Genomic DNA, 15,132 nt, shown 5'->3' with positions numbered 1-15,132 from the left:
AATGATCAAATGATTTGTCCTCCACTTCTGCATCTTACCATTAGACATGACACTGATGCATTTGATTGCTAGTTTGAAGACTAGAAGAGCATCAATAAAGCCTTGAAATATGTCAGTTTCGAAAAGTTGCTCAACAAATCCTGTGTTGTTGCATTACAGGAAAGATCAGAGCCCACCAATGGCAAGCTACGACAGAGCATCCATCACTTCTGCAACATTCCTTCGGACATGACCTTGACGCGTAACCTTCAGCTGCTCAGCCGCTCCCATCATGCACCCAGCAAGTACAAAGCCACCCAGCCGTTGGCTGTAAGTTATCTCCTCTTGTTCTCTCTTAAAAAAGGGATTGTCATCTGTTTTCAAGGGGAATTTGATGCCATTTGGGTATAAATCACACATGGTTGAACCATGAAGCATGGTAGATCAAGATATATGACTAGTCGATGTTACATAATGTCACTAGATAATGCTTTATGGTAAAGTCATTATCTCACTTTCCCTCGCCTGACAATAGCCCCAGGCCTTGAAGAATTTCTCAGCGGTACACCAATTTGCTTTCCCCCAAAGATGTCTCTGTTACAGGTATTTCAGTTAAAATTTCTTTAATTTTCCAATTCTCAATCATGGCCCCTACTACCTTGTATGTCTTTAGAGAGCAATTGGTCAACCCATAAGCCTCTCAGGATGATGAATGTTGAAGGCACATATGTTATGAAATGCATAAGTTGTGATTTTAATTCTGAGTTGTATGTGTCATTTAGGGTTGGCTTTTGTACAATTTTTGCAACATTTTTTGGACCATAGAAAATACTTTTGCTTTTTAACAGAAGGGCCAATTGTTAATGATTTAAACACTTTTCTATCAATTTTAAGCCATCTGAATATAAAGGTCATCGCACACCTTAATAGTGATCTGTGACCCGATTTTGGAATAAAACTTTAAAAAATAGAATGCGAATATTGAGACATGGAACATCTTACTAGGAAAAGTTCTAAATCATCATACAAATACTTATGTTCAAATCTGTTACTATTCTAGCATCCTAGCATCCAAAAGCGAATTGAATATCGAGTTGTGATGCAATCATACGATTGGCTGTGATTTTAAACCATTTGGGCATTTACTAAAAAATAAAGTCTCGCATTTATCTAAAACTGTAAAATTAGTATTGCCGTTTATTTTGAGCCTCATATAAAAAGATTCTTTTTATTCACATTTTCAGAAAATAGGCAAAACGTGATTTGTTTCAAAATAGGATTGTGGACCAGTGTTCGGAGGCCCTTTGACTAATGACAATTAGACCAATTGATGTTTTGATCAAAATGTTAATTAGACCAAATTTATAGTAGACCAAGTGGGTTTAGTCATGGTGGTGTAAGGGGGTCCGAGAATTAGGTCATCTGCAAGTACAATGTAGACCCATTAGCCAGTACTCTGAAATCTTGTTTAATTTAGGCCGTGGTCTAACACTGTGCTAATATTATGGGAAGCAAAAAAAAGGCCCAAAAATGTAAACATTTAATGTTTCTTATGTTCACTGTGCTCTATCATTATGCTAGAATGTATGAATGATATGAGTGATGGTTAAGCTGATTAATCGAGCCTACATTTATACTGTTAGAGATTTTGTCACAATTGGCTATCCATAGTTAAACTAAAACTTTAGACCAGAGTTTGAATTCAACCAGAGTTCAGAATACAGTCTAGTAAGTATTAGACCAAGTGGCCTGTATTCTGAAGTCATGTTTAACTTAGACCATGGTCTAAGTCTGTGCTAAAATTATGGAAAGACAAAACTTTTAACATTCTGTTTATATTGTATATTTCTTACAGTATGTTTACTATTTTGTTTCCTTTTGTTTTCGTAATGAAGAAAAATACACCAATATACTTCAGTCATCATTCCCAACAATTTGGGTGTCATATGAGTTAATAAATTGGATGTGTACTGTTAGGAATTTGTGCCACAATTGGCTTTCCATAGTTAAACCACAACTTTAAACCAGGGTTTAATTTAAACCCAAGTTCAGAATACGGGCCAGTGAGTTTAGCCATTGTGTTTGCAGGCCACCGACCTAGCCAGTCATCCCAACACCCCCACCCTGGAGGAAAGGCAGAAGCTGATGTCGGCTGCAGCAAGACGCATCCTTCGAGAGGCTGAAACCATGGTAACAGCAGAGACTGGTGGGTCGCAATCGACAGGAAGCGACAAAGGTGGAAAGAAGAATGACGACGTGAATAGCTTGGAGACTTGGGAGAAGAGAGCCATGCAACTAGTAAGATTTTCTACTCCTTTTTATTTTTGTCTCACCCACAAGAGGTGAAGGCGAGACTTAGGGATCCAAATGTCGTCCGTCCATCACAAACCTAATGACACATAACTCCACAACCGTAAGTCGCTTTTCAACCAAACTTGGATGGTAGATGGACTTAGGGGACCTGCATCTTATGCTGCAGTGGGAGGTCACATGGTAAGGTCAAAGGTCATTTTCAGGTCAACGTTTAAGTTTACATGCAAGACTCTCTTATGACACCTAACTCCGCAACCGCAAGTCACTTTTCCACTAAACTTGGATGGTAGATGGACTTGGGGGACCTGCATGTTATGCTGCAGTCGGAGGTCACATGGTAAGGTCAAAGGTCATTTTCAAGTCAACGTTAAAGTTTACATGCAAGACTCTCTTATGACACCTAACTCCGCAACCGTAAGTCACTTTTTAACCAAACTTGGATGGTAGATGGAAAGTTTACATGCAAGACTCTCTTATGACACCTAACTCTGCAACCGTAAGTCACTTTTCAACCAAACTTGGATGGTAGATGGAAAGTTTACATGCAAGACTTTCTTATGACACCTAACTCCGCAACCGTAAGTCACTTTTCAACAAAACTTGGATGGTAGATTTACTTAGGTGACCTGCATGTTATGCTGCAGTTGGAGGTCACATGGTAAGGTCAAAGGTCATTTTCAGGTCAACAATAAAGTTTTATACGTGCAAGGCTCTTATGACAAGTGTTATTCCTTCCCAGTCATTTCACAATTAAGTATCGATACAATTCTGTTGTGTGCCCTCGCAAATCACAATATTTCTGGTTATTTTCATAAGTGGGCGAGACACGGAATCGCTTTTGCCTTGTTTATTTATATTAGTAGGCTCATATTTGCTATGAAGCTGGTCAATGCTGAGGCAGGTCAAATCCTGAGTCAAATTCTGGTTCATTTAATGTAATAGTGATACATTGAAGGGTTAGCAGTGGCCTTAATGTTTTTCATAATTGTAATTATAGTAATGATGATGATAATGATAATTATAAAAAAGAATATTAGGATGATGACAATGACGATGACAACGATGATGATGATTATGATGATGATGATGATGATGATGGTGATGATGGTGATGATGGTGATGATGGTGATGACAGTTATAGTGGTGACAATTAGGATGATTTAGATCAGTATGATAACAAGGATAATGATGATTATGATGATTAAGCTGATGACAGTAATAACGACAATGATGAGGACATTGACACCTATTCTAATGACCAGAATGTTGTTTTCTCCCTATCTAGTTTGATGAAGAAGCCCTGACCATCGTCGGCCAGCCAGCTCCCATCCAGCAGGACATCTCCCGCCTCTACTGGACGCCGGCCCCGCCCAAGATGAACTTTGAACCCACTCAGATCAAGGACGTCCTCTACCCTCAGTTTGAAGGTATGGGAATAAGCCAGGACATCGAAAGACTGACCTCGATACCCGACACGGAAGGTGATGACGGTGACCTCGAGGCCATGTCTGCCTGGGATGAGGCAGATTATGAAGAAAGACTCTTGCAAGATAGGTAAACTGAGCAGTAGCCTTATAACAATAGAACTTATGCATATGATGTCACAAACTCATAGCACTCTCCCTCAGAGGATATAGGAATACGCATAAATGGTGTTGTCAGAGGTGCGCCAGCTGCAGATAAACTTCATGTAGGCATGCAAGGCAGTTGCTTCAGCCTCTAAAGATGGCGGCACAATAGCGTCATTGCATAAGGTCTATAAAGGTTACTACACATTCGCAAGTTGTCCAGTGAGCCTCATCAGCTGGATAATATGTAAATGCATGTACTGGGGCATGAAATTACAATAATTGGCCAATCACAACGATGGGCTCTGCTTGAATCTCTGCTTTGTCTAATGTTATTATGAGTTGAGCTCCTCTTTGGTTCCTACCATTTTGGGAAATGTAAAGGGGATGTTAATGGCCCCTCTGAAATTGCACTAACGGCTCCATACAGTACACTATAGTTTGAACAGCACCTCATCTCGAGTTTGGATAGAACGTATAATGAAATCCTGCTCATGCATCAGATGTATACATGTATGTGTATTGCATGCCTAATTTACGGGTTTGCTGATTTCTTAAATTTCTAGGATTCTCGGACGCAACTTCAATTCTAGTGAAGACCTGACAGAGCTCGGCAGGGCCAAGTACAACAGGAAACTGAATGGGAAACCACCACGCTTTCTGCGCCCTTCCTCAGCAGGTGGGATACCGCTGCCCGGTGAAGGTCTACCGGGCATGGCCACCCCAGACAGTGATGGGTTACCCCTTGCAGTGAGGCAGGAACTGTTGGTCAGTGTTCGGGTACCCTCAGCTGCCAGTGAAGCCAAGTTTTCGGACCAGAGCAGCAGAGCAGGTTCTAAGCTCTCGGACATCCTCCCGCCACCTCAGCATAAACTCAGGTACTTGAATGATAGACCAGGAAGTAACAGGGCACTGTTACACAAAGATTTGTGAACAACTGCAAATTTGACACAATGATTCTAATTGGTCACTGGCCAGACTTTTGAACAAATGTACTTGCAACAGTGCTTGAATAATAAATAGATGAAGAATAAATTTAGCTTTGAAATCATTTCCCCGTATACGAATACCAATTCTACCCCAGACCTTAAAGGAGAATGAAACTCTTGGAGCAAGTTAGCTTTTGTGAAAGCAGAAAAATCAAAGAATAAGATCAACAAAAGTTTGAGTAAAATAGGACTAGCAATAGAAGAGTTAAGAGCATTTGAATGTCGAGATTACTAATGCTATGGAGATCCTCCCATTGGCAATGCGACCAAGATCTATGATGTCACAGATGAACAACCCTCCCCTTTTGGACACTGAAAATATACCCCAAAACATCTCTTTTTGCTCATTCTAATCATATGACAAACGATTCATCAATGATATAATGTTGTGAAACCTCTGTACTTGTCCTCTCATAAAGAGAACACCTCACCTTGTGATAGACTCTATAAAAGTGAGAATATAAGTGAAATAAGTACTAAAGTAATGAGGGAGTTGTACGTGTGTGACATCACAGATCTTGGTCGCATTGCCGATGGGAGGAACTACATGGCATTAGTGATCTCAATATTCAAATGCTCATAAATTTCTTATTATTCATTCAATCTTTTTCAAACTTTCAACAATATGTTTCTTTGATTTTTCTCTTTGATATGGATTCAGCTGGTTTCAAGGGTTTCTTTCTCCTTTAAGGGCAATGACTTTCCATTCTTGTTACCAACTGACTTTCTTGCACCAGGAACTGCATTTCAACTTTGTTACAATTACAATGCCAATTTGAAGAGCGTCATGTGATTGAATTAGCCCTATAATTAAATCTTTGACCTGTTTCAGGAGGACCAACTCTGCCCCTGAACTTGAGGGTGATGACTTCCCATTCCTGGTACCGTCTGACTTCCATTCAGTGATGGAGGATGTGAAGAAACATAAGCAGTATCTGGCTGACCTGAGAGACGCCAAGGAGTTCGACGACGAGAACGAGATCATGGAGGAGGAAGTGACCAAAGAAGAGGTAAAGATTTTGGTTAACTTTTGCCCGCTTTGTTAATTCTGGGCCCCGTCTTAAAAGAGTTGCGTTGGATCCATTCAAACACAACTATGGAAAGCCAGCAATGTCAACATCATAAATGCATGTTTGTTCAAAATATTTTCCAAATATGCTGTATATTCATACATTCATTGTTTTCTCAAGAATTTGGTTAACTCTTTGCCCGCTTTGTTAATTCTGGGCCCCGTCTTAGAAAGAGCTGCGTTGGATCCATTCAAACACAACTATGGAAAGCCAGCATTGTCAACATCACAAGTGCATTTTTGTTCAAAATATTTTCCAAATATGCAGTATATTCATACGTTTCAATGTTTGCTCAACAATTCAGTGTGCTTCTCTTTGTTGACAAAGTACATTGTGCAAATTTCTGTTGGGAAAAATTATGACAGTGATGAATTTCCATATAGTTGAGGTTGATTGGATCAGTCATATTTCTTTGTAAGACAGTGCCTTGGGGGAATAATTCTGAGAGTGTCTTTATGATATTTTCTTTGAAGTAAGTTTTCCATATTGCACCATTACTGCAGGTTATCACTGTATAGTGTCACCAAAGAACTAGCTTCTCCAGTATGAAATTAAAGGAAGAAAAATAATGATTACGATTGTTAATTTAATTGTACAAATGTGCAAAATTGCAACATTTAGCGAGGTAAATGCTTGTTATAGAGGTTTTGTGGCTCAATGGATAGGTCTTCAGACTTTGAACCACAAGGTCCCTGGTTCAAAGTCCAAAGTAGCCTCTGAAAAAAAAAATTGTCCTTGGGCCTGTTGGTCATACTCTCCACCCAGGTGTAGTAAATGGATACCAGGAAGGGAGGAATCCCTTGAATGCTCAAGTGCCCGGTCAGAGTAGCTGTGTTCAAGCCAGGGTTTTAAAATACTTCTCTTGGAATTATTGAATCAAATGTTCCCTTATTTGAACCATGCTTGTGTGTCTTTTTTCATGTTGTCTAAGTCCATTCAGCTACAAGAAGTTTGCAGTAGAACCATTTGGTCTTATTACTCTGCCATCTTTGTTATCATTTTTATGGCCTGTTCAGGGAAATAATTACACGGGGGCTCTTGGCAATTTGGCCCCCGAAGTGCTCAAAAGAGCCCTGGAAAATACCTTTTTCACTGTAATTTATCCAATGTTGCAGATTGACACAGTACATGTAGGTTATGACAAGTAGCCTCTGAAAAAAAGACAATAATTTTGTCCCTGGGTTGCCTGTTGGTCATACATGTAATACAAAAGTCAGTTAAAGTGTAACTTTTACTGTAATTCAAGGTCACTGAAGTGAAAAGATTGATCTTCTTGAAAGTGTTTATGCAAGTTGCCTGCTGTTGAAAGCATTTCAAAAGTAAAATGTCAATGCGCTTTTGAATCTGTATACAACATATTGAAACTAAACCTACCATTGTTGCAATCAGACTCATTGTATAACATTAGGCAATACTGGAATCATGCATGTGTTTATTTGTTTTTCATGGAGTGAATGATACATTTAGGTCATTAAGTGTTGTTTTATTTTAAATCTTACAGCTTGAGATGTTTACTGGACCTGATCAAACATCAACACAGCCGAAGGAAGAAGAAAAGAAACTCAGTAAGTATCTTGATAAGGATTAATTCAGTGTTAAACAGTTGAAAGAACTCTCAATATTTAGTATTCATCAAGACTCGCTCTTTCTCTCTTCCAACTTTCTCTTTCTCCCTATTTCTCTTATTCTTACTCCTTCTTCTTATTTTCTCTCCCTCTGTCTGTCGTTCTCTTTCCCCACTCATCCTTCTCTTTATCTTTCCTCCTTTCTTGCTTCTCCCCTCCCCATTCTTCTCTCTATTTCTCTCTCCTCCAGTCTTGTTTTACAAACTTTTATATTCTTGATAATTCTATTTGGGGGCACTCTCTGTCTTAAATTTCTGTTCATACCTTTTTTTTAAATATCTCTTTTAATGCTGAAAAAAATTATGGGTGATGATAAAGACATTTTATTTGAATCCAGAATTCTCCCTATTTGTTTCTGCTGTGTGCAGAGATCTTAGGAATGTTAGTAAGAAAATCTCAATGAATTAAAGGCATAGTTATTGATAAAAAAAAAGAATACAAACTATTGCAATATGCAGATGACACCATTTTGTTCCTCGATAGTAAGGAAAGTTTGCAAAATGCACTAGACCTTATAGACATGTTCTCGAAATATTCTGGTTTAAAGGTTAACACAACTAAAACGCAAACATTGTGTATTGGGTCTCTGAAAAAAACTATTCAGATTGACTTGCCTGGGACCGATATAATGTTGATTAACATGAAATTAATTAGATATTTAGGAATCGACTTCTGTATTGATCTGAAAATCTCCCTGATTTCAATTATGATAGAGCATTTGATAAACTAAAAAGACAAATATCTTGGTCAAAGCGTAATATTTCTGTATTTGGTCGTGTAATCCTTGTCAAATCATTGCTTGTTTCACAATTCAATCATTTATTTATGTCTATTCCTAATCCGTCTGAACATCTTCTTAAATCAGTAAATGTGTCTTTCTATAAATTTATATGGAAGGCCGGGGAAACCCAACAAAATAAGCAGGAAACAGATGTTTGTAACTATGAAAATGGTGGACTTAAAATGATTGATGTTGGACATTTTTCTAGAGCTTTGAAGCTGTCTTGGATAAGAAGAATACTGTCAAATTCATGTGAAGAAGTTTCTCATTTAATGTATGCATTTTTAAAACCGTTAGTAACATTAGAATGGGGTAAAGGGGATATATATTTCACTAAACTATCACTCATGGTCCAAAACAGTTTTTGGAAGGAAATCTTTATTATAGTTTCCTCCTTTATTTGAAATGTTCAGTGTACTTCTCTTTTTTGGCCGGCTATTCCTTTATGGTACAATTCTTATGTAAAAATTGGTGGAAAAGGTATATTCTTAAAGGAATGGTGGGACAAAGGCATTAGATTTATTAACGATTTATTAGATGAGAATGGAAAACTTTTGGAAAGAGAAGAGTGAAAAAAGATTTTCAATGAAAATTCAGTTTCTTCGTTATTATGCCCTATGTCAGATCATTAAATGTAAGTATAAAGCTCATTTGAATAGTGCAATAAGAAATCTAATGAACCATTATGCCCTGCTTATATCTCACATAATTTGCTGAAGGACAAAAAAGGATGTAGACATGTATATCATATCATGTTAAAAGAAAATGATGATAACTTGATTAAATTGTGCAATAGATCCCTTGTCAATGGCATTTCAATGGACACCAGAGATATGAGCAATTATTTTAAAATGATGTTTCGATGTACAACTTATACTACAATGAGGTACTTTCAGTACCGACTACTAAATAAGATATTATATTTGGATAAGGATCTTGTAAAGATGAAAATAACTGTAGATGCAAAATGCTCTTTTTGTGGAAGGGAAGAAGAAAGCACTGTACATTTTTTCTATCAATGTCATGTGATAAATCTTATCTGGGAATGATTTACAGACTGGTTATACAATTTAACAAGCTTTAGAATAAAACTTTCTGTTGTATATTTACATGTTTTGTTTGGTTTCATAGAAAAAAGAAACGATGCTTTAAATTGTTTGATAATTTGGACGAAACAACAAGTATACTCTGCTCGTGTGAAAAAGATCATACCTACTTTTGAGAAAATTAAACAATAAATAAGAAAATGTTACAAAAATGAGAGGCAAATTAGTATTATGGAAAACAAAACACATAAATTTGATAGAAAATGGGTAAATTTCGAAAGAATACTTGTCATTTTGTAATAAGATTTCCGGACCTTGATATGTATTTTTGTTTAATGTAAACATATTTTCATGATGTATATACAGTGTGTTTCGTATGAGAGGTGATCAATTATTGTTGGAGGGGCCGTTTTCGGAGCTCATTTGTTTTTGCTGTTGCATGTGAGCAGGTGGGCATGGCCACTCTAGGGATGGTTTCCTTTTGTTTGAAACGCCCTGTAGGCCTACTTTGTTCAAAATTATACTATGTGTGTATGATATGCATTGTATTATGTCATTTATTTCATTATTAAAATGTTTATGCAAATGTATGCCCTATAGGAGGGAAATAAAAAAATAATACAAAAAAAAATATGAATCCAGGGGTCCGTTGCAGAAAATCAATCGGAAGTCCCAAATGTGCGCTGTTTATTTATTTATTTATTTATTCATGTTTTCTTTATAAAAAGCAGGGTAGTCCCATTCAAGCCAGAGGCCTGCTTTACAAGGGAGCCCTGCTATCAATCACAATTGGAACATTATACAATCACAATTATAACATACACAATTATACACAATACAAAAATAATATATACATAATAAGCAAATAACAATGAGGGGAGGGGGGTAAGGCCTATACGTACTATGACAGAAACAGTAGAAATAATTAATTAGCTTGCTTGGAATTTACGGACGTTTCGTTTAAAGATAGGAAGTGAAGCAGAGCACATAATGGGTACTGGTAATGAGTTAACTAGTTTTGCTGCTATATAGGAGACTGACTGTTTTTTATACTCGGTTCTTGGTTTTGCGAGATACAATTGTTGTGATGAGATTGATCTCGTAGGATAGTGATTAGGTCTCAGAGGCATTGTTTGCAATAAATAACCAGGAGTAAGACCATTTAAAGTTTTATACATAAGTATTTGGTAATCATAATCCACTCTTTTCTTAACAGATTGTAACTTCAGAGAGTGCAACATATTCTGGACTGGGGTATAGTAGTCTGCATCTAATACCAAACAACAATATTTGTTTTGACACTTCTGTAGTCGCTGCAAATCTTTCACTTTTAATGATCCCCGAACAGTTGAACAGTAGTCGATATGAGGAAGGATTAAATAAAAATACAAATGGGCGAGTACGTCTGTTGAAAATCAAGTTGTGCATGATTTTTAGAGTTGCGATTGATTGCAACTCTTTCTGCAACGGGCCCCTGTGATTTCCATATTTTACCATATTGTATAGATATTACCCAAGAACTTTAGTCATTTACTAGATTCTCCAGGGTAAAGGTAAAGGACAAAACTAATTATTTTGATTGTTGTTTAATTGTTTGATTGTGTAAAATTGCGACAGTAATGTGCCAAGGATTAATTCAGATAACTTGTAACTTTTCAGACATGTAATGATCATATAACTTTAATATACTCTGTCCCCTTTAATTTTCACAATAGCTCTGTAATTATTTCCGTGTTTTTTATTTTGTCTATTATCTCCATCAGGCGAGGGACCATCTGTTGCACAGTTAGCCAGAGATGCCGGCATGAAATATGTCATCTACCCCACTCGCAAGGGGTGAGTGACGTTCACATTTTTCAAGAGAACATCAAGTTATGTTTTGTAGTTCAGTGTAAACACATCAGTTGTTAAAGGTATTGTTTAACTTTGTGAGCAGCCGATTTAAAAAATTCTCAAACCAAGATGAAACATGTGTACAAGTGCATGTATTAGAACTAATAAACCCTGAAAACAACCATTATTGAGAATGAAAAGCTAAAACTACAAGGCAAACCCCAATTTTGTAAATAGGCGTCTTATAGACGCCTAAATAGTACACATAAGTGTATGGGATGAAATTAAGATGGTGTTTTCGGTCACTTTATATTTCAATTTTTGAAGCACTAAATAATTATTTTCGAACGCAATTTTTTCTGGGCTTCATTTTTGTAACATATCACAGACACAGGTGACAAGTGTGACCTTCTAGCTCAGATTTTCTAAAAGTCAAACCAATGTTAACCAATCACTTTAAGAAATTTATTTGCACAACTGGTATGCATACAATTCTAATGTGTTAGTAACCATTAGTATTGGGTAAGATTTCTATTGATGCATTCTGTCATCTGCTATCCTTATGGACATGTCACCTTGGATACTTATATTTTGACATATCTTTCTACTGTACAGGAAAAAGAAGAAAAAGCATTGGGATCCCGTAAGTATTTCACTATTTTAAACATAAAGTTATGTACTGTGAAATTCTTTCAATATCAAATGAAAAACAGATGAAAGGAGAAAGTGCTTTTGAACTTTTATATTTAACTTCAGGGTTCCCAGTCCATCAGGGAAATCAGGGAAAATTGTTTTACTTTTTTCCGGTCAGGGAAAAATCAGGGAATTTGATAAAAAATACCTAAAATCAGGGAAAAATGCCTCAATTGAGGGAAAAATAAGGGAATTTTGATCAGCCCAAAAGTCGAAAGCACGGTAGTCAATCAGACTCTGTTATATTTTTTTGCATATCAAAACAACATCCATTGAATGACTGGTTATGGTGGTACTAATTAGTTTTACATCATTGTTTTTATACTGAAAATACATGTAATAATTCACTGCAACAGCTTAGAGTACATGTGAAACTGGGAATGGGTTTAAATAATTATCAGGGAATTTTAAAACTTCATCAGGGAATTTTGTTTTCTTGAAAAGCTGGGAACCCTGAACTTTTTTTTCTCTCCTAAATGATCCTTAAAAAAACCCCAGGTTTCTTTCTGTACTCAATATATGTTTACATTATATTCATTCAACACTTGCTTTTGATTAAATCTTTAATGTTTGAATGAAAATTGAGTGTTTAAAGATGGTTATAAGTAATGGCATTTCTTGTTTATTTTCATCCCAAATATTCATCACATCATAGGACAAACATTGAAATATATATTCTGTTCAAACATGTAATGTATTTGCCCTCTTTTTAAGATTATTTGTTCCCTTCTATCTTTTATGTTTTAGAGACGCTTGAAACAGATCGATAACTTCCTGAGACAAGAACCCAACGTTATTCCAAGGTAATTAAATTGCCCTTTGGTCTACACCCACTTGGTCCACTTTCCATTTGGTCTAATCCCACATGCTATATTCCTTCTCCATCAACAACCAGTTCTTCTACTAACCATTTACATGTAGTCTTGCCATTGAGCCCATTTTCCATTTTGTCTAATTTCCAGTTGGGCAATATAGTTAAATTAACTGCATGTACAGTGTACTTATGAACCAAATTTTTGTAAATAAGTAACCAAAAGTAAATAAGTTCAAATTAGACTAACTGGATGTTAGAATAAATAAGAATTAGACTAATTGTGTATTGGACCTAGTTGGTTGAAGACCAAGCACAGCAATTAGACCATATTGAGAGTAGCCCAAAGGGGTTTACTCCATGTGTTATTACACTCAGATTAGATATCATAAGTGGTCCAACTGCTTGTATTGGGAACTGGGTACTTTTTATGGTGATCCTCAAATTGGCAATGTTGCTCTAAAGAGACAGGTTTAGAAGTACAACTTATTGTGGGTTTTTTTACACAAAACTTCTTATTTTTCCCAGTGTTATCTCTGAAGGTGCAGCTTGTCTCCTTAGCTCAAGATATGTTTGGGTAAAGTGTATCTGACACAACAAACATGTTAAGTTCATAAAAAGGCATGCGACATCTTGAGAAATAATGGGGAAAAATTAAATCAAATTTGTACAAAAAATACTGAGAGTTCCACATCCGAACCTTCCATTTTGAAGCAACTGCTAATTATAGGTTCATTGGAGAAAGTCAATCATATTTTCAAACTTTCATAAAAAACGTATGTTTTTAATTTTGATTTTTTTTTTTTCTTAAAAAATATCTTCTCTCTATTTTCTCTTTTCATTCAAATAGACATTTCCCCTGGGTTTCATTCTACTTAAATTAAGTACTATCTGGTACATGTAATCTACAGTCTATTTGCAATATTACTGAGGGCTTTTGTTTTCCTTCTTTACCCAGGGCCTGTGATTTATTTTGTGAAAATAGGTGTGAAATACTTCTCTTTGTAATGTTTGATAGCTTGTTCTGTGTTGTATAATATATGTACAAAGCTATCGATACTAAATACAATCGGATATCATCAGCATTTATTCAAATTCAAATTCAATTCGGTTTCATTAAAAAATACTCATCAAAAAGTCCAAAGACTAACAATTTGAGTTTACAATAAAAAACACATAACAAAGAAAATAAACATATAACATGCAGTGACCATTATTTTACCAATTACACAAAGAAAAAAAACCACATATTATAAAGAGCTCATTATTCAAAGTTTTATGTAACATAGTAGAAAATATGTTTGCTGTTCTGATTTCAAATTCATTTGATTCAATATAGGCATTATGTATATTCATTCATACTTGAAAACTGTGTGTTGAGAATTATGAAATCAAGCTTATGTTACTTTGTAAGAGCAGCTTAAAATAAAGTATAGTAATGTGGGTCTTACTTTCATACATTTTTTTGCAGGTCCTTGAGTTTGCCAAAGATAACAATGCCAGTTGATACACTTGTCAGAGTTTCAAAGTGAGTTTACATTTTATTTCTCAGGTAAATTATTAAGTGACATAATACATTTCACTGTCATTTTACCCCTTTCATCCAATCTTTTCTTCCCCTTTCATTTCCAGCCTTTATAGTTTCATGTTTGCTCTCTTTCTACCTCACTTTGTGTGAGACAGAATACCTTCTTTGATTCAACAGATATTTGTAAATTACAGTGAACTGTTACTTAACCCCTTTCATCTAATCTTTCCTGTCCCTTCTTCCCAAAGCTTTGTAACTCCCATGTTTGTTCGATTTCTCTTTCTACCTAACTTTGTTTGGGACAAAACGTCTTCTTTGATTTATCAGGGGAGCGTTTCATCAATATTTTTGTCCGACAAATTGTCAGATCTGACAACTTTCCTTGATTTTGATTTGCTGAGAAACACTGTTGTCGTTTTGCCCCTTTCATCTGATATTCCCTTCCCCTTTCAACTTTTTTTAATCCCTCTTGTGTTCTGTTTCTCCTTTTCTTTCTTTTATTCTTTCTTTCTCACTTAATATGAGACAGGATCATTTATTCTCTTTGTCTTTGTCTCTTAGTTTCATGTCACAGTCACACCAGTTAAATTGACTTTAGGGCCCTGTCTTATAAAGAGTTGCGATTGATCCGATCAATTCCAACTATGGAAAGCCTGCAACGTCAACATCTGTTATGCATGTTTGTTCTAAAATATTTTCTAACTATGATGTATAATCATGCATTCAATGTTTTCTTGAAAATTCACTGTGCTTCTCTTTGTTTACCAAGGACATTGTGTAAATTACCTGCAGAAAAAATTATGACACTGATGGATTTCCATAGAGTTACAATTGATTGGATCAATTGTAACTCCCTGTAAGACGAGGCCCAGACCAACCCAAGCTATTACATTGTT

The 15,132-nt window shown here is 36.0% G+C and overlaps 1 protein-coding gene across 1 annotated transcript in view; it reads left to right on the top strand.

Moving 5' to 3' along the window:
- The window catches only part of LOC129261138 (uncharacterized), a 58,131-nt gene that overhangs the window by 18,668 nt on the left and 24,331 nt on the right, over window positions 1-15,132 (top strand). The window contains exons 13-22 of the mRNA XM_054899191.2: window positions 160-309; window positions 2,068-2,277; window positions 3,578-3,846; window positions 4,427-4,738; window positions 5,682-5,859; window positions 7,421-7,484; window positions 11,135-11,207; window positions 11,820-11,847; window positions 12,645-12,700; window positions 14,180-14,236. Of these exons, the coding sequence (XP_054755166.2) occupies window positions 160-309; window positions 2,068-2,277; window positions 3,578-3,846; window positions 4,427-4,738; window positions 5,682-5,859; window positions 7,421-7,484; window positions 11,135-11,207; window positions 11,820-11,847; window positions 12,645-12,700; window positions 14,180-14,236 (1,397 nt within the window). The remainder of the gene's footprint in view (window positions 1-159; window positions 310-2,067; window positions 2,278-3,577; window positions 3,847-4,426; window positions 4,739-5,681; window positions 5,860-7,420; window positions 7,485-11,134; window positions 11,208-11,819; window positions 11,848-12,644; window positions 12,701-14,179; window positions 14,237-15,132) is intronic.

Source organism: Lytechinus pictus, chromosome 5 (genome assembly GCF_037042905.1).
Source record: "Lytechinus pictus isolate F3 Inbred chromosome 5, Lp3.0, whole genome shotgun sequence".
Taxonomy (NCBI): Eukaryota; Metazoa; Echinodermata; class Echinoidea; order Temnopleuroida; family Toxopneustidae; genus Lytechinus; species Lytechinus pictus.
Note: the sequence above shows the minus strand (reverse complement) of the source record. Positions and strands in the feature narration are given on the sequence as shown.